At 41.8% G+C, this 25,389-nt stretch overlaps 2 protein-coding genes across 5 annotated transcripts; one reads left to right on the top strand and one right to left on the bottom strand.

Moving 5' to 3' along the window:
- Positions 1–1,742: 1,742 nt before the first annotated feature.
- Positions 1,743–17,582, bottom strand: nr2c2 (nuclear receptor subfamily 2, group C, member 2). 4 transcript variants are annotated; one of them, XM_079489019.1, is made up of 15 exons: positions 17,449–17,582; positions 14,780–14,864; positions 14,127–14,168; positions 12,334–12,537; positions 11,427–11,532; positions 10,375–10,554; positions 8,669–8,825; positions 7,520–7,610; positions 7,007–7,152; positions 5,793–5,970; positions 4,966–5,087; positions 4,498–4,637; positions 3,855–3,992; positions 3,227–3,332; positions 1,743–2,633 (listed from the first exon to the last, which is right to left on the bottom strand). In XM_079489019.1, exons 2-15 carry the CDS (start codon positions 14,837–14,839, stop codon positions 2,459–2,461), a joined length of 1,845 nt encoding a protein of 614 aa, XP_079345145.1. In that variant the 5' UTR covers positions 14,840–14,864; positions 17,449–17,582; the 3' UTR covers positions 1,743–2,458. The 4 variants fall into 4 exon arrangements, with proteins under 4 accessions (XP_079345145.1, XP_079345142.1, XP_079345144.1 ...); XM_079489016.1 differs by having other exon boundaries at positions 3,227–3,362; positions 14,127–14,203; positions 17,449–17,555; XM_079489018.1 differs by having other exon boundaries at positions 14,127–14,203; positions 17,449–17,555.
- A 3,491-nt stretch (positions 17,583–21,073) lies between these two features.
- On the top strand, positions 21,074–22,990 carry b3galt4 (UDP-Gal:betaGlcNAc beta 1,3-galactosyltransferase, polypeptide 4). The gene has a single exon (XM_079489260.1). The coding sequence runs from the start codon at positions 21,281–21,283 to the stop codon at positions 22,394–22,396; it is 1,116 nt and encodes a 371-aa protein (XP_079345386.1). The 5' UTR covers positions 21,074–21,280; the 3' UTR covers positions 22,397–22,990.
- Positions 22,991–25,389: the final 2,399 nt, after the last annotated feature.

Raw genomic sequence — 25,389 nt, 5'->3', positions numbered from 1 at the left:
AAGGTAGGGTAAGTGATATTTTCTGGTTAAAACAAAACGTTTTTTTGTTAAAAGGTTAAAGCACTATATTCTAATAGTAACCATTGCTATATAGAGTGTTTGTTCAGTAACAGGAGTCTCCCATCTCTTCATCTCTTTAACATATTTAGTTTTTCAGGTGGGTGGAAACATTTCAGTTAATCAAAGAGTACCTATTTATCAGCTTCAATTGTAGTGTTCCAATTTTGTCTGCTCATTTATTTTAGTGCCATCACTTCCAATTTCACTTGTGTAATCTGTTTTCTGTACAAGTTCTCTCTCCTGATTGGATTATTATCCAGAACTGAAAATGCATTTTGTTTACTAAAGAGCAGGAGTGACGGGAGACTCCTGCTACTGAACAAACACTCAGAATATATATAGCTATTTAACACTTATTTTAACCACTTACCCTACTTTTAAATATTTATATTTGCTAATGATATGTTGGATTCATGTTAATGCGTATTTCCAGACATTAACTTAAAAACTAAAAATCCTATCAGACAAAAATTAGCTGGCCCCACCTCTGGCTTAGATGAACTAAATGTCTCTGAAAGAGATTGCAATAAAAGTTAAATAGAATAAATCTAACCATCAAATGGTTTTGAACATCGGTTCTGTGTAAGTTATGAATGGAGTTTAGAGTGGAGTGACCATACAAAATGGCTAATTAATCTGAATATTTCACAGATGAAACACTGTACTGAGGTTAGTTGCCATTAAACTGAGTTAATTCTTGTACCTGATTTAGCTGTTAACCTTTCATGTATATTAGGAGGAAATAGTAATTATATAACTAACTGTACAATGAACAAGTGCTCCTGGTTGTACAAAATCTTAACTATGAAAAACATTAAAAAAAAAACTGAGAAACAAAACAAAAATAATGTATTATAACACACATTTTAAACATTCAGAGAAATCTTATTTCGTTTTAAATTATGACTTCTTGTTTTAAGTTACAATCCTTAATTTGTTAACCACTGTACACGATATCTGCTCTGTCGGGTGGAATCCTCAATGTCCAAAACTGTTACTTTTCAAGATTCCAATTCAAAAACAGCAAACATGGTATGTATGTATGTATGTATGTATGTATGTATGTATGTATGTATGTATGTATGTATGTATGTATGTATGTAAGAGGGTTCCGCCCGACAGCAACAATATTCACCCAGCAATATATGTTTCTCTTACGTCATACTCAGCCGGGTGGTGGGGTTTCAGTTTCTCCCCAGAGTATGAACTGAAAGAGCAAAAGTGACCACTGCATTAATAAAGTTCCAATTCAACATACAAGCCTATTTTAGTGCCAAATGTTGACAAATAATACAAATGCAGACATTGTGTAGCTTCAACTCTTCTTCACTGTGCATTTTACTGTAGGTAGGTACCAAGACTTCCTTTAGGTATAACTTTTAAAATGGATAAACCTCTAATCCCACCTTTAACCTTTCTATTATTTTTGTATTAAGGACATACTTGAACATACTGTACAGCTTTCTGGTATTACTGTAGAAACGGGTGTTAAATGGTATATATATATATATATATATATATATATATATATAAATATATAGTATATCTGTATATATCTATATATATATAAATATATAGTATATCTGTATATATCTATATATCTATATATATATATAAATATATAGTATATCTGTATATATCTATATATATATATATATATATATATAAATATATAGTATATCTGTATATATCTATATATACTGTATACACACTACTCATCATGATGAGTGTACAGTAACAGGCTTATATAAGACTAAAATAACTGAAAGACTTAAAGGTTAAATGATCATGTAAGGAAATGAACAAAGTGCGATAAACCTAGAATGAGACCAGGAAACGTAGACAACGGTGTGGAAAGCCCTCTTTCATAGGAGCGCAGTGCCATGAACGCTCACGAGTGGCTCCAAGAAGCATCTCCTCTGGAGATGTTTCCAGCCCTCCTCATCCTGGTGTCAACACTAACAACTGTCCACCTTGAGCCCAATTCAAACCCGACCTACAAGCTCACAAATCGTTGCATTCGCGATGTGTTGCGAGCTCGTAAGTCGGCTATTCACACCATGGCGTGACGGGGCATAAAGTAGGCTTCAGTCTTACAGCGATCCCTGAATGGCTTTACGGCACGCACCATTAGAAAGGTCTTTACACATCGGGAGCACAAAAATCGATGGCAAGTTACTTTGCATCAAAAGTATTCATATAGCCTATTCGCTGTGAAAAATCTACCTCATTCTGAATAGACATTGCGTCACTTTTATGTATTATTATTTATTCATTCACACAAACGAAAAATATATTTTTGCCCGAATAAATCGCACAAAACAAAAGGCCCCCTGTGTGTAAAGACCTTAAGACAAAGCGGCACTGCACCGATTTTTATAGTTGTTCTTCTAGGACGTCAGTCCGTAGCATCGGGTTCTGGGCTGCTGTACTCAGCGTTTTCCATCTTGAGAATGTAGGGAATGATGCTGTCTATTGAGACGTTACCTATTAATCCTGTGAAGAAGAGCTCCTCTGTGATGCTGGAGTTCATTAGACGCAGGGCCGGGAGTCGCGTCAAGATCCGGGTTAATCTGAGAAACCATAGAAACATTTCTTTAGATGGGTTGCCGGTAGATGATTTGATAGTCCATCATTTTGCAATGTTTGATTCTGGCTGTAGAACTGTGATCCATGTCCTCCTCTCTCTGACATCAGTTTCCTGTCTCTCTACTACGAATACTCCACTGCATTATAGCAAGTTACATGTTTGATATCTGCTGCTATGCGTTGTCTCTCACTTGCACAAGACTGTATATTCTCTGATACATATATCTGCTTCTAAAGGACGTCTCTTACAGTGCTTGCACAAGAGACTGTGATATGTCTAATATTTATTTATTTTTGTTAATATTTGTTAGTTTTCCTATTATCTGACTTTCCCCCGCTAGTTATTTTCTATATTCTCATGACCATTTGTAACTGGGAAACTTCTGAAGTCAGCTTTCAGTCAGCTTGTAGACTGGCTATTTTCGGCATGCAATACCATCCATACAGCAAAGTATAAATCTGGCTTAAACCTGTTTAGTCTCATTGCAAATCTTTGGTCTGAACTAGGCTTTAGGATTTGCCATGGCTCAGAGCTGACAATAGTGTGGGTTGTTGTTTTTGGTAGAAAGCTGTGTACCTGTAAGTGTCATCTGGATAGGTCTTCTGCACATAGTCCTGCAGCTCCATTAGGGCTTTCTCCTGAAACTTCTCAATCTGGCTGCTGCTATCCAAGCCTGGGTGGTCTGGTGAGTGGCACACACAATAGCCATTCTCTGAAATGGTCAATGTATCATGCTTGTTCAGTCAGTAGTTTTGTTAAACAGTTCAGTCACTCCCACACAGGAGTTGCATTAGCTTAATTAAAAATAAATATATACAAACGTAATGCGCTCTCTAAATAGCAGGGGAATGTTGTGCTCATGTGCTGGGGATTGTGTTAGACTTTTGAGCAGGTCAGTGTAGGTCTCAAGCACAATAGCTTTTTGACTCTTCTCTCTGGGTGTAAGATATGGGCGCTGGGCATACAAAAAGACATCTGCGCCATTTGGAAAATGCCAATGATAATTGCTCTGCTGCTTAGCATCATCTTGTGCCGGGTGGAAGATAGGGCCCTTTGTCTGAGACACCTCACACTACAGAATAATTTTGGCACATAATCAGTTCCGTACAGCCTCAAATGGGGAACACCTCCGTAATTTTAGAGATGGATACATCTGACCCCAAATCAGTCCCTGATCAAGGTCTTTTCAACACACTGTACTCACCAGGACTGAACAACACTATAGCCTTTAGGTAGGCAAATTCGTAGCTATCCGTCTCCACTCGCATCATACTGTTACAGAACTCCTGCAACTTCCAGATGTGCTCCATCACCTGTTTCACCCTCTCCCCAGAAACCTTGTCTGAGACAGAAAGAAAATCACCAATTTAGGGCCTGAACGTTCACAATTTGCTCTTATGAACTTTATTTAATCAAGCAGGTTACTTACATATAGCAGCTGTTAAATTCATAATGGCGCAGCTAGTTAGACTAAATAAAAGAAGTGTAATTCCATGCACTCTAATACACCAACAACTTGGTGCCAATCATTTCACTGAAGCATTTACATGCATAAAGTTAATTATGGTAATAATCCGGGTTCACGGTTTTACTCAAAAGTCAGGTTTCTCCGTAAAGGTTTGTAAATACTTCCCATGTGAAGTGAAGTTGTTGCATCTTGCGGCACAATAAGAAATTGATTGTACCATGATTCAGGAAATTAGATAACGGTGTATACATGCCCATTTCAATGACCAGTGTACTGCCTTAATAATTGGGGTTTGATCGGTATAGTGTCCAGTCTGTCCACATAAATGCACTCAATACAGCATATAGCTCATTTATATGAGGTCTGAATGCCATCCTACCATCCTGAATGCTGCTTTGCAGGTGGTTGATAATGGCAGCTAGGATAGTGGAAAGGTTCATCACATGAGCACACTGAGCAAGACCCAGAGTGAAGAGCTCATTCCAGCAGGCTCGTATCAAACTGGTGTTCACCTCCTGACTAAGAGAGAAACAGAGAGAAAGAGAGAGAGAGGGGCGGAGGGGCGGGGGGTGGAGTGGGGTGAATAAAGGAACCATAACGTGCTCACTCTTTTGCAGTGGTTACAAACTTACGCATAACACAAGGAGAAGCTGTCTGCGCTACTGCCTTCAAGTTATAATTAAAGTGTCTTTGTGCCGAGTGCGCTCACACGTGGAAACAGCCGATCCACAAGCTGACAAGTGAAGCGACGAAACAGATTGTGGATCCGCTGTTTCCACCTATAATGATATGCCAAAGATAGGGACGCCAGGTTGAGAGTGGTTAAAGTGTCATAGTGCGTTCTCACCCGAGGGCTAAGAAGGCAGGGATGGAGCGTGCCCAGTGCATGGAGAGGAAGAGGAGGCGGGATGCGGACTCACAGATGTAGTGCACATTCAGATACTCAGGCATTGGACTGGGCATAGTCAACTGGAGGAACGAGATTAAAGTAAGAGAGTGAAATTGTCAAAAAAAAGTTCATTATTTTATTCAAGCCTACAGCATTCAACGACCGACGCCAAACCTTTTTTCAGCTTGGGCAGGTCTTCTCAGAACGAAGGTAGTTCGTAGACAAAAGTGTTTTATACTCTGGAACTGTGGTTTTACCACAGATTCTTTGCCGTTTGTTCACATCAATCTCCAACGTGCTTTGGTATAATTTGTCAGGAGGTTTCACCGTTTGTACTGACAAACACGGTGGACAAAGTGTGTGCCGATTAATTAATTGCCATCTGGTTGAGTTTGTAGTTGCTCAGAGAGGGATTATAGAGGTGTGTACCTCCTAACATCCTCAGACAGCCTTCATTCAAAACTGTTCACTGGCAGAAATAAAACAATACAATGCACGAGCGCATTGAGTGTCTGACCAATCACACACAATGTTGAGACCTGCCAAAGCAAAAAAGAATCTTGTTCGGTTGGTGAATGTGGCAGCATTAAAAAAAATGCAATTTCTGTTTAGAGACAGAAAAATCGTTACTGAACAAACACTCGATATCAATGAACCAGGTCTATCATAATATATAGAGCTCAGCTATTTAATACTTATTTAAAGAAAATAATTAAATTAAGACTGAAGCATACTACATTAATTTACCGCTGTCTACCTGTGAGTTGACTGGATGCTGCGCCCACCTTAAAGCCGACGTGCGTGTCTGTCAGCAGTGGCCCCTCCACCTCGATGATGGGGCTGTCCTGATCATGGCTGATCAGCTGGATGGTGGCTCCACCTTCACACTCCCCTTTAGCTGCCAGGCTCTGTCCCACCCCTGTTTCTGATGGGTTGAGGGCTTTAGCCAGGGTGTCAAAGGCACTGTTTGTAAGACACCAACACACATGACAACAACACCCAAATATAATGCAGGTAAATACAAATTTGCACGCACGCACACGCACACGCACACACACACAGTATGTGAGAGTATGGCTGAAGGCTTAGTAACCACTCGAGAGCACGTGAAATGTATACTAAATTTGGGAAATATTACAGTACGCAATAATGGACAACAACATGCGTACTTTGCGTAGCATGCAGCGACCAAACCTCTGGTGTGATGTCTTGTCAATTACTCTTCCATAAAACAAATCTAGAATGTAGTCATTTGTTGAAACCGATGACATGTCCAATAAACAACGTTTAATGCTATACTAATTGATGAACAGGAACATGTAGGTGTAGTGTAGTACCTGGGCTTTGTCACAAGATGGAGCACTTTCCTAACATTCCATGATAAGTATGTGTATGCACTCAAAAGTAAGTTGTAAAATAGCATACCAATTAGTACTACAGCCAGTAGTATGTGATTTTGGACAGATCCTTTATTCAGTCACTGTCAGCTGTTTGAAGGAGACCAACTCTTAAAAGAGACAATAGTGTTCATCAACTTGAAAAGTGTTCGTCGGTGGCATCCAAAAAAGCCTTAACAAAAAAGTGGCTTACAAATGTTATACCAAATATAAATGAATGGATTGATTTAATCTATAGTATATTTATTATGGAGAGAATTACATTCAGCTTTAGAGGTCAGGTTGAAGTCTTCACAGATAACTGGTTTAGATGGATTACTCATGTTTCTACCATAAGACCTGATTTTGTATAAATTCAGTTAAACCTGTTTAACCTGTATATGCACCTGTTTGAGGTACTTATGTATTATGATCATCAATAGAGAAGAGAGGCAGATATCTCCCCTTGTGTGTATTGTACGTATATTGTCTTGTCTTGTTTTGTTTTCGGTTGTATGTATTGTCAATTGTCATGTATATTCGATTAAAATTCAATAAAACATAAATTGAAAAAAGAAAAGAAAAGTGTTCGTCAGTCACAGACTACAGTACTGCTAACTGACCGTGTAATCTCGCTGGCGGACTGCTCCTCCCTCTGGTTATCCGAGGTATCGCCATTGTTTAGGTTGTCTTTCAGGGAGTCACTGAGGTTGGCTAGGGATGTCACCACGCTGGCTAGTGTCCCCAGGCCCCCCTGCACAGACTCCATCTGGAGGGGTCACAACATATGTAGCCATGCAATTGATTAGCCCACATTAAGAGACTTGGAATGTCACTGGCTGCTAGAAACAGTGTACCAGTAGAAAACCATATACTGTAAAGCAATAAAGTTGCCAGCACTCCAATTTGAAAATACACATCTTTAGAAATAGGACTAGATTAACCACTGTTCTTGAAAACAGCTGATCTATAAGAGCACACCGTGTTGTGATGTGACACGTTGTGAGCTTGTAGATCGGCTATGTTTTTACAACACCACTGACTAAAATGAAATTCATTTTCTGAGACACATGCCACCACATCTAGTCCACAAAGACTTGTCCAGCAGCAGGACAGACAGTCGTTAGATGCTGTACCTCTGAGTCGGTAGCCAGCAGCAGCGTTCCATCAGCCTGGATGAGAGGCTGCTGAATGTTCACCAGCATTCCCTGGTCTAACAGACTGGATCTGCAGAGGATACACAGCCATCATCAGCCACATGTCAGTATCAAAAGGTTCCAAAAACATATTGCATTATTATGTGATGGTTCCCGGAAGAATTGAACCATTTTAATGTGGTGTGGTGTGACACTGACAACTTAGAGAAGGGAGGGGAAAAATGTTTAAAACAGTAGTCCAGGATTTCTAAATGTTGTGTTTGAAGCTTTGAACTAGAACAAAAACGCCAGATCATCGCGTCAGTGTCACACTCCATAGTTTGTATTCAGCTATCCAGCAGAGTGAAGATGGCATCAATAAACCTAGACTCACATTAGAGACTGAGGACAATCTGAGAGATTCTGTTGCTAAAACTGGGTGGAAACAATTAATTAAGTAAAAAAAAGAACTGCATTGCAGAAGCAATCCAAAGTCTTTGGGGGCGGTCATTCATATTGATACAATGGCATGACTGTTTTCTTGATGCTGTTCTAGCAACAACCATGGATTTAAAAGTTCCCAGAGTAGAGCCCAAAAGTTCAAAACATATTAATGATTTGATTTTGGGTTTTAAAGATATTTTTTGAATTAATCAAACTATTGTTTCATTAATATTTCTAAATGAAACAAACAATATTTGTCATTGACAGGTTGTAACTGTAGTGTGCGCTGCTAACGCCGTGTATATCGTCACTGTTAGTGAATCTTGTATGTCCATAACTGTTATGGTCCATAACCAACCTGTGTTCAAATTTAGTTATTATTCAGTCACAAGCTCTTCTAAATACTTGCAATTGGTTAAGCCCAGACAGACTTAACCACTACTTTCAACCTGGTGTCCCTATCTTGGACATGGCATTATAGGTGAAAATGTTCAAATAAGATTTTCTCACATTTTCAAAATATAACAAAAACAAAAGTGAAATAGCTAATACATTTGCATGACACTGTCATACGATGAGACTTTATTATTTAGAGTTTAACTATGTTACCATGATACTATGTTATCCATCTGTATATGTACCATACAGATGGATAAAACATCAATTAAATAGAGCTTCCCCGATTGGAGCTTAAATATCACATACCGTGAGCCTTCTGTGTCTGTGTCAGAGATGAAGGTTGGCGTTGCGATGAGAGGGCTGTTGAGGTCTTTGCGGATATAGATCTTGTGGGTTGAGGCAGCACAGTTGGCGTGTCTCTCTCTGGGCACAAGGTCAATGGGCTTCCTCTCACTCTGTACAGCTGTCCACACCAATACAAAAACACAAGGTCAATGGGCTTCCTCTCACTCTGTACAGCTGTCCACACCAATACAAAAACACACGGTCAATGGGCTTCCTCTCACTCTGTACAGCTGTCCACACCAATACAAAAACACAAGGTCAATGGGCTTCCTCTCACTCTGTACAGCTATACACCAATACAAAAACACAAGGTCAATGGGCTTCCTCTCACTCTGTACAGCTGTCCACACCAATACAAAAACACAAGGTCAATGGGCTTCCTCTCACTCTGTACAGCTATACACCAATACAAAAACACAAGGTCAATGGGCTTCCTCTCACTCTGTACAGCTATACACCAATACAAAAACACAAGGTCAATGGGCTTCCTCTCACTCTGTACAGCTATACACCAATACAAAAACACAAGGTCAATGGGCTTCCTCTCACTCTGTACAGCTGTCCACACCAATACAAAAACACAAGGTCAATGGGCTTCCTCTCACTCTGTACAGCTATACACCAATACAAAAACACAAGGTCAATGGGCTTCCTCTCACTCTGTACAGCTATACACCAATACAAAAACACAAGGTCAATGGGCTTCCTCTCACTCTGTACAGCTAGACACCAATACAAAAACACAAGGTCAATGGGCTTCCTCTCACTCTGTACAGCTGTCCACACCAATACAAAAACACAAGGTCAATGGGCTTCCTCTCACTCTGTACAGCTGTCGACACCAATACAAAAACACACGGTCAATGGGCTTCCTCTCACTCTGTACAGCTGTCCACACCAATACAAAAACACAAGGTCAATGGGCTTCCTCTCACTCTGTACAGCTGTCCACACCAATACAAAAACACAAGGTCAATGGGCTTCCTCTCACTCTGTACAGCTGTCCACACCAATACAAAAACAAGTATAGTAAACACTAAACAGTACAAATCATTTCAGCGGTTCCCAACCGTTTCTGGATCAGGGCAGACTTGAAATTCTGGAAGGTTTTCAGAGCATTTTAATGATCAATCAATTGATTGTGTTCTGGCTTGAATCAATGGAACTAATGTAGTATACTTTAAAGTTCCTATTTATCAATATCACAAGGTTTTAAGGAGGAATACCACAATATTTTTGAGGGGTCCCTCCTATGCACAGCTTTGTGTGTGTGTGTGTGTGTGTGTGTGTGTGTGTGTGTGTGTGTGTGTGTGTGTGTGCGTGTGTGTGTTGTACCACGGAATGTGATGATTTGATTGGCTGATGTATGATGATTTATGAGTGCTCCTAACTTTTTTTTTTTTTTTTTTTTTTTTTTTACATTTTAATAGAAATATGTTACGTTATATTATCATCAAAATCTTGTGATTGAGAATCGTGTTTTGTGAATTATTTGTGGGCCCACACATAACCTCATGGACCACCAATGAGCCCCAGTCCTCGGGTTGGGAATCACTGCATCAATTTATTTACCAGTGTGACTCATCATCATGACTACTTACTTGCGCTCTAACAGTCAACTATTATTGAACGTATTCATGCGTGATACTAGGATGGCACAAACTCACACTCCATCTTCATCCCCATCTCAAGGCACTTCCTCAGCCGGCAAAACTGGCAGCGGTTACGGTGATGTTTGTTGATGATGCAGTCCTGTTTACTGCGGCAGCTGTAGGTCAGGCTCTTCCTCACACTCCTCTTGAAGAAGCCCTTACAGCCCTCACAGCTGACTGCCCCATAGTGACGCCCTGAACACATACATGTAGTAGATGTGTGCGAGTCACTGTGTGCATGTGTGTTGTTTTAAAGCCAGATTTTCCAGGTTAAATACAATTGTTGTAGATGCTTAAGGAAAGGACCATCTCTTAAACCTCCACACCTTATTATAATATGGCCAATATTATAATAATTAACAATTTCACAGTGAACCCTTAGCCTGCCTCAAGTAGTGACATGTCTGGCACCTGCTGACCTATACAAACGATTTATAAAACAGCGATCAAAATGCAATAGAAATAAGTGAAACTTTAAACATTTTTAAAACTCCTGTTTACAATCATATGAATGAATAATGTTTTAAGAAATTACCAATGTTTAGGAAAGCTGACAAAAATTACGTATTAAATTAACCCATTTAGACCTGACAAACCTACAAATGTCTTCTAAATCATGAGTTTTCTGAAAAACCTCATGTTTCTATGTCAGCGGTGCTCAACCTTTTTCATGTCAAGGATCCCCAGAATTATATGTATTTGGCCGCCGACCCCCATCTGAAAATGTGTTGTTCCAGGGAGCCCCCCAGAAGTAAAGATTTGAGTTAAAAACGTTCGCTCTGAAAGAATATATATTCAAAGATTTGCGCCACATTTTCAAGATTTTTCAAAAATAGCAGAGCTTGTAGATCTGCTATTTTTCAACAGCTAAGGAATAACATAATGCTTAAAACACCAAAAGTGGTTCCCGCCCAGAATGGGTTAAATGTGCAGTGAACATTTTTGGGCTGGTGCACCTCATTGAAGAGGTTACTGTAGGACGGTACACCAGTGCAAACAATGTGTAGTTAGTCTCGAGCTAACAAGCATGCAAGCAGTGCGTGTTCAGTATGTAAAGCTGGAAGTACCTGAAGCCTTGTCTCCACAGACCACACAGTACTCCACTGGCTGCGGTCGGTTCAGATCCCCCGCCTGTCCTAGCAGCCGCTCCATCGATGCCGCATCTGTGACAATCTGGGAAAAGGGTACAAGGTGCAGTCATACAATCTCCTCTCTAATCCAAAGTCTGTCCTTAATACAGTCTGTCCTTAATCACTGGTGGCACAGCTTTAAAGTATCAAGAGCAAAGGTAGGACACACCAGAATCACACATGCCTCCAGCCACAAATACCACATCTTATCATGGTTGTGACGTGGTTTTAGACCAATGATTCTCACACTTTTTAATTTTAAGAACCCCCAGTTTGATATACATGAGGCCATCGACTCCCATTTTAAACTTTAAAGTCTCTGGGACCCCAATCTACCCTGTGTACAATGTACCCTCCTTACAGGTCCATTTGGTTCTATTTTAGTTACAGACCCATAAGGGTCCATTTGGTTCCTAACGATCAATCATTTAGCTGGGGATCCCCTGGAACCCCCCCAAGAATGGGTGTCCCCCGGGCCCCACACTGAGAACGGGTATTATAGACCATGGGTTCTCAACCTGTGGGTCACGACCCCTCTGGGGGTCGCCAATTTATTTTGGGGGGTCCCCAAATTATTTTCAAAAAGAAAAAAAAGAAAAAAAAACTGAATGGCTGGAAAATGGAAATAAAGAGTTTACATATAGTACACATATACACCTTCCCTAATGATTATCTGGTTTCAGTATTTATTTATGGTGTATTGTCTCTATTATTAAGGTTATAGCAGTCAATTTATATTGGGGGTCGGGAGGGGGCGGGGCAGGGGTCCCGAGACACTGCCAAAGCATCTCCGGGGGTCCCCGGCCAAAAACGTTGAGAACCCCTGTTATAGACAAACGTGTACCTGTATCCTGCCGGGCATGAGGCCGTCTGCAGCAGTGAAGATGAGCTGCTTTGTGTTGTGGCTGTCCGGGGAGGCCAGGATGACCTTGCCCGCACCAGTGCCATCCGCAGTGGTCAGGATGAACTGCTGCTGCTTGGCAGCACTGGACGGGTTCATCGCTGTCACGATCTGGATCTTCTGCCCCGTCTGCTGATCAGTTACAATCTGGCAGCGACAAGCAAGGAGACACATGCAGGGAAAAGGAATAGATGGATGTTGATGATTTGCCTTGATGATTTACGTTGATGATTTACGTTGATTTAAATCGATAATCAGAGTTGTAATCGATTAATACCATCAGTTATTAATACCATCAGTTGATTCATATTATTTCTTTGCTTATTTAGTTTTTATTTATTTACTTTCATTAGAAAGTCGGGCTACTATCTGATAAACACTGTATATTGTTTCAATTGTCTTATTTATTTATTCAATCTATAGCAGTGCAGGGTATATAGCTAGCTCTCCACCGCACCGACGTCGGAAAGGGTTGGAAATCGTCTGTTGCCGACAACCTGCTGACAACCTTTTGTAGCTGGTGCCGTGCCGTTGGGTTGTGACTTCTAGTTGAACATCGACCGCTGACTGAAGACAAGTTTCAAGAGAGGCAAGACAGGTTTCAAGAGAAGAATTGTGAAAAACCTACTCAATAGTGGCAGGTAATCAATAAAGCCTAAATAATGAATCTATAAGTTTGTTTTAAGATAGATACGATCTGAATAAGAATAATAAAATGATTTAATTATAAGGATGATTGAACGTTATGATGATCTGGATCTGGTGCTGGTGCAGATGGAGTCAGGAGGCAATTGCAGGTAAGAAGCATGTGTTGGCGAGGGTCTGGAGCACTGGACCAAATAACTACCTATTTGGAATAAAGTTGATCAGAGGGTAGGCTGGCGAGGCAACGTGATGTTGTAATGGCCCTTCTGGCTTTTTGTACCTAAGATTTTTCCCCCAAGGCACCACTCGTGTATCACCTTAAATATAATATTTAGCCTAATGGTATTGGTACTAAGTGGCCTAAATCAGACAAAATCTGAATATTATTAGCCAGTATGAAATTGAATCTTGATGGAATGAAAAGAGTAGAGGAACACATGAATGATGTATAGACCTATGACATGAATCAAGCTTGATACATATTAATAAACACGTGCATATTTCTCTTGATGAATTCCTTTTGCTTGTTGCCTGCTTCTGGTGAAGGAGCAAGCCTACATTGCAAGTCGCACATTTGAACTAATAACATAATATTCTCAAGTACCAACAAACTTGGCAGATGCATGGAGAACCGGGATGACTGGAAACAACGATGGATGAGTCTTATGAGGACAACCTAAAGAGAGAGAACTACTACTACAACTCTGTCTATGACTAGAGGCATCGCAAAAATGCTATGTCTCGCTTCTTTTTTTTACCAGCTTCCGCCCTCTTGAGCAGTGCAGGCTCCTGCAAACTACTGCCACCTCCTGGTATGGAGTTATTTCATGTGATTTCCTCTCACGAATGTGTACAACAAAGTGCCGACAGTTTGCAATAAAAAAATGACACCCATGTAAACTGAGTGGTGTAAGTCTTATATAGACCATAGCAACCGTGCTCATTTTTTGGTACGAACAGACAGACAGACAGACAGACAGACACGTAAACTAACAAAGCCAGTCGTAGGAGTGGTTTACACCACTCAAAAAATATATACTTCAGACTCCGACTACAACAGAGTGCCACTGCCAGTCTGTTTTGCACTGTACCTGTATTCGCTGTGGTGTTGAAGCGGGCTCAGTGGAGATCACCTGGAAGTGTTGCAGAGGACCACTCATCACTGAATCTGCAGGAGGGCACATATATGAGTTACAACAAGCTTCAACACCAATACGCCCAATTCCATCAAATAAACTGCAGCAGGCACACTGTTAACTCCTCTGACATCTGCTTCCGCTTGCAAGGTCAAAAGAGTTGCGATCGGTCAAACTAACGACGACAACACTAAGATGCAGCGGTCACTGAACCTGAGGCTGAAACTGACGTGTTTTTCCAAGGCAACACAGAAGACAGAATACACCACACGTGAGTGCACACTGCAAATCATTACTTAGGTTAATCAACAGTTAATCAAACTAATCAATTTAAATAAAAGACTCGATATGCAGGGATAAAATATAGTAATCTTAATTTTCATTAGTTTAAAAATATATATATATATATATATATATATATACTGTATATATATATATATATATATATATACAATTTTTTGTATTGTGGTCCGACGCCGCTGTACGACAAATGGCTTAAATGGTTAATCAATCAATCAATTGAGTTGATTATAAAAAATCATCATTATCTTGACACACACACACACACACACACACACACACACACACACACACACTCTCTCTCTCACCTCTACCACCTGCTCAGTGGCCACTTTCTGCTGAGCAAGCAGCTGCAGGTTGGTTGTCATGGCGATGTAAGGTCATCAGTAAGGTCTGTTTGGAAAAATGCCAAAGTTGTGTGTGAGACCTAGAAGTGCATCCTAGCACAAGGGTTCCCAAACTTTTCAGGCTGTGAACCCCCAAAATAATCATATTTGAACTGGAGACCCCCCCCCACCCTGACAAGCACTTGGAATGTAGTAGTTTTTTATGAAAATAACTGATCTACAATCTCACATGCCTCGCAGTCGCAATGTTTGCCTCCTTCTTTTGTATTAAATATTTGCCAATTTGATAATATAATAATCAAAATCACACCCCACTTCGGTCATGAAGTGTGGGTCATGACCGAAAGAAAAAGGTTGCGAATACAAGCGGCCGAAATTAGTTTTCTTCGACGGGTGGCTGGCATCTCCCTTAGAGATAGGGTGAGAAGTTCAGTCACACGAGAGAGACTCGGAGTAGAACCGCTGCTCCTTCGCCTGGAAAGGAGTCAGCTGAGGTGGTTCGGGCATCTGGTTAGGATGCCTCTCGGGCACCTCCCTAGGGAGGTCCTCGACGCACGTCCCACTGGGGAGGAGACCGGGGAGGAGACCCCGGGGCAGACCAAGGCGCAGTTGGAGGAAATACATCGACTCACTGGCCTTGGAACGTCTCCCCAGGAGGAAGTCACTCTGGAGAGGGAAGTCTGGAGCACTCTGGTGGAGCTGTTGCCCCCGCGACCCGACTACGGATAAGCGGTTGAAGATGGATGGATGGATGGACACCCCAGTGTGAAGTGAGCGGTGCCTTTGACAAGTTGATCTGCTGCACCCACTTATCAAGTACATGACGACGTGATGCCATTGACTTGAATGGGAATTGGGGGTGGAATTTTTGACATAACACTCACTTGTTGGAGCCGTTAGCACCTCTCAAAAAGAAGGTCTTAAAAGTAATTAAATTGTAACTTTAAAAACATTTCACACCTCTGACCGTGACTCCCCTCTGGTGTGAGGGTCAGGGTAGTACAGTAGAACAGGGGTTCTCAACGTTTTTGGCTGGGGACCCCCCGGAAATGCTTTAGCCATGTCTCGCGACCCCCGCCCTGCCCCCTTCCCCACCCCCAATACAAACTGACTGCAAAAATAACCTTAATAATAGAGAAAATATATCATAAATGACTATTGAAACCAGATCTAATCATTATAAGGAAAGTTTATGTATGTACTATGTGTACTATGTAAACTCTTAATTTTTGTGGCAGCGGTGGCCGAACGGATAGCGGCGCGGTCTAGATACCGGAAGGTTCCCAGTTCGAATCAGCCGTCCGACACGTTAAAATTACCACCACTGAAATGCCCTTGAACAAGGCATCAACCACTACGATGAAATGTGTTCTATGAGCAGGGCCTGGCTGGAAACAAGTTCTTGAGCTTAGCCCAGATACCCTGGGTAAATATAGATTTCATTTCATTTCATTCCATTTCCCAGCCATTCAGGAAAATAATTTGCGAACCCCCCAAAATAATTTGACTACCCCTGAGGGGTCGCGACCCACGGGTGATAAGCCTCTATCAATTCAAGGAGCTTTTTCTGCATTGGAATTGTGCCGCTTTGCTCATTGTACACATTGCGACTGTGACATGCAAAAAGAAACACTGCTTTCAATACTTTGTAGTTGTTGTTGAGGGGCGCCCCTCTGCCCCCCTCCTATATAATACAGGTTTAATGTTTGTTTTTAGTTCAATGTTTGTTTTAAAAACGCCATTGACAATAAAGAGAATTTAATGCTTGTTTTGTCTCAATGTTTGTTTTACATCATCATGTTGTAAGATGATAAGAGCGCCCCTCACTTCACACGGGTGTGATTTTTGGATTAACTGGTGACATGATCTTTGAAAAGTGATAAATGCCATGCCTCATGTCCACTGCACCAACCCCCATTGGTTGAGGAGGAAAATGTTGTGTGCTGATTGGCCGGACAGATGATCAATCAACACTTTCTTCCATTATGGTTAAAACACAGGACAAAATGGAGAGCCTGGCAATCAGCCAGTAATAGGGTGCCGAAGCCAGTTATTAGAAGCATTACAGTAATTTTCTTATCAGACCAATATGTCAAAAATATATATTGACAGCTACGTCAATATGGTGGGAATAAAAGTAAAACGCCATTATGTTAAAAAAATAAAGGGTTCCTTGCACATTAGAGCATTAAAGCCAGTTCCTGTCCCCGGGATGGCAAAGGTAAAAGGGTCGAGTTCACTGCTGCAGGAAGCTAGGCTAACAGCTAATGTTAGCTTCTTTAGCTGAACAGCCGTGTACTGCTGTCCTGTCTGTTCCCCTTTTGGGATCTTTATCTTGAAACGTATCTTGAACATTTGACTTGGGTTCTTCTAGCAGTACCAAAGAGAACAGATCTACAAGCTCGCGCCTCGCATCGCGACGCGTCGTTGTTAGCTTGTAGATCTGTTCTTTTTTGGGGCAGAGAGGGCTGCTACTACACCGACTGGCTCTCACACCCAGCCCCGGTCTACCAGGCATCAGTGTCGGTCTAGGGGCAGAGCACGCCGCGGCTAGCCGTCTAAAAGCTAACAGTGTGAGTTGATCTTTTCTATTGTTTTGAATGAGGAAAGAAGCAGCAGACTTCACTTACCTCCTGCGGGTTGTTGTGGAGATGCACAGATTTGTATTAAAGTTCCCGGCAGTTTTTTATATAATAAAATGTTTGTTTTGGTTTTCTTCTTCTGTTAAAGGTCATAGTTCGTGACCCTCGCCGCACCGCCTTGCCAGTGCATTGAGGTCGTTGAGAGGTTTTTTTCCCTCCTCCTGTCTACGCCCCCACCTCCCGGCACGCGCGAGCCAGACAGCACTGACGTCATCCCGTCTGCATGAAATGACCTGTCAAGGGAGTTTATTAATTAAATTCTTATTTATCCAATTGAATGGTGTGTAAGTGATATAAATGAATCATATATATGAAAAAAAGGAAAAATATATACCGGTATATATTAAGTGACAAATAAATCAATGGGAATTTGCTCAGACACATGTCAATCGGAATGTAATCTTTGTGTAGGACCAAAATACCGATTTGCTCAGACACATGACGTAAATTCTTCTTTCATTGTCAATGGGAATTTAATGTTTGTGTAAGACGAAAATCTACACTAATAACTGAATTATATAGGAGGGGCTATAGCGCCCTCAAAAAGCAGGAAATCATCATCAATCGTTTAAAAAAAGGGAAAAACATGTACAGTATGGGGAGAAAGGGGTGTGGGGGAAGTTGGGGAACTCAGACTTAATTTTCACGGGCCAGCCCAGTTTCGAATTGCAGCCGTCTGTAGGTGCTCTTTGAGAGCGGTTTTGAAGGAGTCAAGGGATTCACATGTCTTAATGGCTGTTGGTAGGGCGTTCCACATTTTTGTGGCATAGGCAACCCATCTGAACATGTATTTCTATGTTCATGTTTACTATTAAAGAGCTGCTCTTTACTTTAATAGTGAACAAACACTGAATGGTTTCCGCCGCCATCGGTGTATGAATGTGTGTGTGAATGGGTGAATGTAATGCACAATCTATGTAAAGCGCCTTAAAGGCACTATAAAAATGCACCATTTACCATTTACCATTTACCATTTACAAGAACTGCACTGCCGATGAAGACCACAAGATGTCATAAATTACCACGAGTTGGTATTTGGGCTGCAGAAAGACAGAGACATCATCATGACAAACAACTCTCATATATGATGGGCGAAGTACAACAATGTGCAACTGCAAACACAGCAGCAAGATAGGAGAAAGATATCAAATGGCCAACCACTCTAAAGACTAGTAGACTACTAATCATTGATTGATTGATTGATGATTGAAGTATTTATTATTAACAGTTTGGAGAATTATAGTACATTTCAAGCACAACTCAATACAAAACTGTGGACGACAGCATTACACGTGTTTACAATAGGGTCCACCATGTTCAATTCATCATAACATTTAGAGACGTACAAATATGCACTTCTATATAGCCAAAAACAGGAAAATCATCATAGAGGAGGTAAAAAGGGGAGAAAACATGAGGGGGAAAAGGGGTGGGTGGGGGATTCAGATTTTACGGGGGCCAGTTGCGAATTGCAGCCATCCGTATGTGCCCTTTGAGAGTGGTTTTGAAGGAGTCAAGGGATTTGCATGCCTTAATGACTGTTGGTAGGGTGTTCCACAGTTTGGTGGCCTAGGAGCGAAAATAATTTAGTCCCTTGTTTGTGCCGAATCTGGGTTGTACATGGTTTGTTGAACTCCCTCTGATGTTGTGGGTGTGGACTTCGTTGACATTAAGGAAGTATTTAGACATGTACATGGCTTATTGGTGGTGTATCGAATCTTGTGGACCAGAGTACCAGACCCATTGCAAGATGCTGTAGCCTACTCTGTCATCAACCCTAAGCCATTCCAGCCTGTCAAAGTGGGCAGGGGTTGATTGATTGATTGATTGATTGATGAATTTATTAACAGATGGAGAATTACAGTAAATTTCAAGCACAACTCAATACAGTGTTCCGTTCACCTCCACCATCTGTTCTCTCCCCTTCAGGTAGGATTGCATCCAGTTCACTGATGTGCTATCAAAACCAATTGCTTTTAGCTTGTTAACCAGTATGGAGTGGTTCACGCCGGTGTCAAAAGCCTTTTGGAGGTCCAGCATGATCATGCTGCAGTATTTTCCAGCATCTGCACCTTGTCGCTCAAATAGAAGAGGCATGTGTCAGTGGAGTGGGATGTTCTGAAGCCAGATTGGAATTCATACATTAATTATTTTGTGGTGTGGTGTATTATGAATCATAACATATGCATAACCACATGGTTAGTCACAATTGTACATATAACTTTAACTTCTGCAAGTCTGATCTCACTCCAGTGTCTCACCAAAGTGACCCACTAGAACTAAAGGCTATCTGTAGGTAGGGTCTGTGGCCACAGGCCGTGGCTTACGGCAGCTGTAAACATACCTAGGCTATCTTTGGGGTCTGTTTCAACATATTTGATTACTCAGGATGCTTTACAGGAGGTTAACAGTTTGACTATGCATTTTATTATAGTGCCTGTCACAGGTGGGGGTCCTTTGACTTCCTTCCACACACACACACACACACACACACACACACACACACACACACACACACACACAGGGACAAAGGTGACACCCACATATTTGTATAAAGAGATGGGACACAGAAGAGTTAAAAGGTTGGTTGGAGTGGGAGAACGGAGAGGACAGGCTTGGCCTGGCCTGAGAATGCTCTATGGAATTGATGCTTGATGACTTGATGCGTGTAACTTGATGTAACTATGGGATATGCCTTGATTGAATAAAAGAAGGACTTTGCCTGGATATCGCGACTCACTTCATGCTATATTAAGGAAAATAAGGTTATAATCCACGGACCTGTTTAAGGAAAGATTCCACAGTGGCAAGATACTTTTCAACCTGTTCATAGACTATTTTTTCCATCACTTTCGAGATGGAGCTAAGAATAGAAATAGGGCGGTAGTTGCCGGGTTCTAAGCTCCGGGTTCTGTAGGCTCAGGGATGGACACTTGGCTGAAGCCCGCCAAATGTAGTTGGCTGATATAAATCAAGATAAGTTATTTATAACCACAAAATATCAAAGGCCCGTGTTCATATATGAAACATTAAACCTATAGGCCTATACAGGTTTGTCTTTCCTTAAACAAACATTAAAAACGCCATTGGCATGGACAGAGTAATGTATAGGCCTATATAGCGCCCCTCACTTCACACGGGTGTGATTTTTTTCTATGTTCTTGATCTGATCTTAACCACCGAGTTGCAGCGTGATCCGAGGGCTACAACATCTTTCTACAACATAGCAGATGATTGAAACGTCACGCGTGACGTCTCAAGAAAGAAAGAAACCACCCGGTACCTAGATTATTATTAGATAAAAAGACAAATCAGGTTTTACGAGTTGTAATAGTCGACACAAATTGTAAGTAACCGTCGAAGAGAGCACGTCGCACTACCCTGTCTTTGTTGCAGCTGCAAAATATATCAGAAAATATAGCAGAACTGCAGATTGTGCAATGTGCATTCTGCAGTCTGCAGAATAGGGTCAAAAACGGCTTCAGGCTGTTGGGGGAAGATCGACCCTTTCATCCGCGCATCTGCATGTGTGTCTGTGTCGAAAAGAGAGTGATGCTGCAGGCTTCCGCTGCATCGAGGAGACCACAACCACCCACTCCCTTCCGACTGCGGACGATTTGAATTCACGATCAAGCAAGGGTAAAAGGAACAAGCCGATATCACGCGTGGCGACAGATTCTCGCTGGGACACAGTTATTGAAGAAGCATATTTGACAGCCGAAGGGGAAATAAACAAAGATTAACCGCGTGAGTTTGTGTGTGCTACTGCTGCAACGGTCTCTCTAACGGTACCTCTCATTGTGGAGGTTGTAGGGAGGTCATGTTGGGACGGGGACTTTGGGTGTGTATGCCCCGATTTGGAAAGAGGGGGAGCAGGTTTGGGATTTTGCCTCTTGTCATCACTGCGATAGTGGTTGCTTGCTTGTTAGCGCTGCTGTTTGTGGACTCAATTGAATTATGGGTCACTGCTATGAACATGAACACAATGGTGGAGCCACATGCGGGTATCATTCCTCCCCAGAATGTCCCTCCTACCAGATCCGAGGAGTTCTTGCTCATGCCCAGTCCTCTGGTTTGTCAGCGTGCCAAGCCCTATCTCATCATTATGGTTACGTCAGCCCCTGCCAATCAGAGAGCCCGCCAGGCTATCCGGGACAGTTGGGGCGGGGAGATTGAGGTGAGGGGTCTCCGGGTCATGACTCTGTTCATGGTTGGGGTGACGAACGACCCTGGCCTAGCCAAGCTGCTGATCGAGGAGGCCCGGGAGCGAGGAGACCTGATCCAGGGGCGTTTTCTGGACAGCTATAACAACCTCACCCTGAAGACTCTATGCATGCTGGGCTGGGCCCGTCGGTTCTGCCCCCAGGCCCACTTCATGGCTAAAGTGGATGATGACGTCCTGTTTAACCCCAGCGCCCTACTGCACTTCCTGAACAGGAGCCGTAACCCCTACGAACAAGGAGACCTGTACCTCGGCCGGGTGCACCTTAACGTGGCCCCGGATCGAGACCAGGACAGCAAGCACTACCTCCCTTCTGGAGCGTACCCTGCCAATGTCTTCCCAGATTACTGCAGTGGCACAGCCTATGTCCTCTCTCGCTCTGCCTTGCTCAAAATTTCCCTGGCGGCCGCTACCTCCCCTCTGTCAACCCCTCTGCCCCCCGAGGATGTGTTTCTTGGGCTATGTGCTCGTGCAGCTGGAGTGCTGCCTACACATTGCCCGCTGTTCTCCGGAGGACCAGCTGTGCCCTATGGGCGTTGCTGTTACCAGGCCATGGTCTCCATCCACCACATCGCACCCCGGGAAATGCTGCAGTACTGGGCAGATACCCATTCTTCACCCCCTTGCTCTTGGTTGGGAATGCATGCGTCTCTGGGTGTTTGCAAATTCAGGTCCATGCTTGGGACAGCTCTGGGCCTGGAGCAGGGCTTGTAAAGATGTCCTGCCCGGCTTAATGTACACTTGTTAGGGGCTGTGCCTTGCTTTAATACTGTGAATAGCACAAGCGCTCTGGCTGTGAAGACGCACTGTGCACACTGAGAAAATGTAATTTTATTTTTATAGCTCTTTTTGTTTTTAAATTCTTGAATGTCTCTCTGTTTGTTTTTTTACAGGCTTTTTGTTGGTGCCAAAAGGGAAATATGTTGGTGAATAACTTAGTAGGGAGTATACCACATTATCACACGTACACAGACACATTACTGTAGATGAAAAACAAACAGGCAAATGTTCATATTTGCATGCCCCCACTTGACAGTGAAGAGATAGAACTGCTTGTTATGTGTGACCAATGCTCTGATTTTTAGGTTAACAAGCAGCATGAAAGCTAGAGGCTTCTGCCCATATACTGTACAATGTACATCCTAACACATTTTGGGACTAGGTCGAACCTGTTTCCCCTGTACAGTTAGTCAGAATAAGTAATTACAGTGAATGCATGTAATACGCCAAATATAACAGAGAACTCATTAAAACTACACTGACGAGAACATAAACCACCCTCAAGTTCAATAGTAATCTGCTTAAGCTATATCATTTTGTAATCTAAACCTCTTATTAATATTTAATAATTTGCAAATATTTTGTCAGGCTACATATGCAAATATACAGAAGGTACTGTGTAGAACTTATGTATGAAAAGATTTCTGGTAATAGGCTGTAATACAAGAGAATTAGATGATAACATGCCACATGTGAGACTGACATTTATTAAGCTAGTGTGGATGTATGGTATATTAGATAAATCAAACACGATTACACGTTGCATTAAAATGTGATCTGTATCTGTATAAGCATTTTCAACCAAAAATAGCTACAAGGCTCAACGCATTGTAATTGTTATGCGACAGGTTGCGTACCAGTCCGATATTGTAGACTGGTGGGAAGTTGGAACACATGCATCTCAGTTACTACCTCCTTTACCTCAGAGAGTACTGAGCGATGCAACCATTATCATAGTACTTGAAGCTTGAAGCTCGTCAAATTGACGACATCAGGGATCTCCATATATGGGGGAAAAGTTCCAGTACTGTAGTGTAGTGATTCTCGCCCTTTTCAGGCTGTGACCCCCAAAATAATCACATTTGAACTGGGGATCCCCACCCTACCAAGCACCTAATTGGAAATTGGAATGTAGGAGTTGAGCCATTACATTTTGTTTGACTCAGTTCCACAGATAAATATTGTGAAAATAGCTGATCTACAAGCTCACAATGCCTCGCAACACAAAGTGCGGTGAGCTTGTAGATCTGCTATTTTCAAAATATTTGTCTCTTTCTTATATTATTTGACAATTTGGTCAATGTTTGACCAGTTTTTATAGTAGAGTTTGTTGATTACCTTTGATACCCATAATAGTACTTGGAGGTACTATAGTACTTCAAGAGTTTCATTGCATACTTCATTAGTTTTCTGTTTCCATTATTATTATTGCCTACTGGCAAGAAGATCAATCTTCTTGCCAGTAGGCTGACAAATGATATAATGCTCCCTGCTGTTTCTTACTATTTTAGAATCTATAATTCGTAGAGCTTCCTTCAATGGATCCAAGACAATGCTATACATTCTTAATAAGTTATAATAAATATTACTCTCTTGTGTGAAATTGTCATCCACTCAGGGTAAAGGCATAAGATAACGTTTCTTGAAAGATCTGTCTATCATGTCCTTACCTGGAGTAAAGGGAAATCAACAAATGGAGTGTCACTTTATAAGCCCAAACCACACCAACTACTCACAACCATTATCTCTAATGGCAGTTGCAAGGAGTTACTCTTCATATGACCACCGCGCTCTGACTATAGGTGCGCTACCCGTTCAAAACATATCAAAATAAAGTTGCAAGGAGTTGCATTTCTCTGAACCATGCACTATTTGCACACACACACACACACACACACACATGCGAGCACGCGTGTGCGTGTATGTGCCGATTCACTGATTAAGCAGTGAATTCCATTTCCAATTCATATTGTATTGTTTAATGCACGTGAATAGGATGATTTGGGCATTGGAGAGAAACAGCCTGCCTTCTATACAGACCACATGTTAATGCAATGTGTAAATGGGGTCAACACTGTATGCCATCTCTTCTGGAAATATATTTCCCCCCCCAGGGTTGGAACAAACCCAGATATGACACTATGGAACAGATATGAAGGATCACACAAAGCAATAGTATTAAACCTGCTTCATTAACTAATGTAACCATATGTGTTGTGGGTGATGGCTGATTTAGGCCTGACGTCGAAATAAAAAAAATTCAAAAATAGCAGACCTACAAGTTCATAGTGCGGCACTCGGTGCTGCGCTATGAGCTTGTAGATCTGCTATTTTTCAATAGCTAAAGTATAACATAATGCTTTAAAACACCAAAAGGGGTTCCCGCCCAAAATGGGTTGAGACAACTTAAATCAGCGATCACCCACACCACATGACATGATGATATATAATGTGAATGTTGGCCTAACACAGGTACTTGAATGATTTCTGAGTCAGAGTACAGGACTCAGGCTGGGAGATGATACTGAATGTGTGCAAATACACTCAGGAAATGTAAATGTGAACGGAATATTGTCATTAATAAACCACTACATTTTCTTCAATGCTTTCCTGTCTTCAATAGACAATTTGGATATTCATGCCTGCTTGCTAATGTTCATAAACTCCTCACAAAAATAAACGGAAACGTTACAACGAGGTACAGCTTGTAAGGACTAGGCATTCGTGAAATGAGCAACACAGATAAACATGTAGGTAGACCCCCCCATTTAAAAAATAATAATTGGGAACGCATGCATCTCGGTTACTACCTCTTGTACCTGACTGAGTACTGAGTGATTCTCCATTGTCATAGTACTTGGAGCTGAGTATTCTTTTGGGTAACAAGACAACTCACCCTTTTTCCACCTCCAAGTGAGTTGTCCGGA

The sequence above is a fragment of the Electrona antarctica genome (genome assembly GCF_951216825.1).
Source record: "Electrona antarctica genome assembly, chromosome: 2".
NCBI classification, from domain to species: domain Eukaryota; kingdom Metazoa; phylum Chordata; class Actinopteri; order Myctophiformes; family Myctophidae; genus Electrona; species Electrona antarctica.
The sequence above is the reverse complement of the archived record's forward strand: the minus strand, read 5'-3'. Positions and strand labels throughout refer to the sequence as shown.

Bases quoted from the DNA above. Each gene is read 5' to 3' on its own strand.
- nr2c2 (XM_079489019.1), bottom strand. From the start codon at position 14,839: ATGACAACCAACCTGCAGCTGCTTGCTCAGCAGAAAGTGGCCACTGAG. The intron at 12,538-14,126 runs GTACAGTGCAAA...TGTCGCTGCCAG, and splicing joins CAACACCACAGCGAATACAG to ATTGTAACTGATCAGCAGAC. The intron at 5,971-7,006 runs GTCAGTTAGCAG...TCTTACAAACAG, and splicing joins TCCGCCAGCGAGATTACACG to TGCCTTTGACACCCTGGCTA.
- b3galt4 (XM_079489260.1), top strand. From the start codon at position 21,281: ATGTTGGGACGGGGACTTTGGGTGTGTATGCCCCGATTTGGAAAGAGG.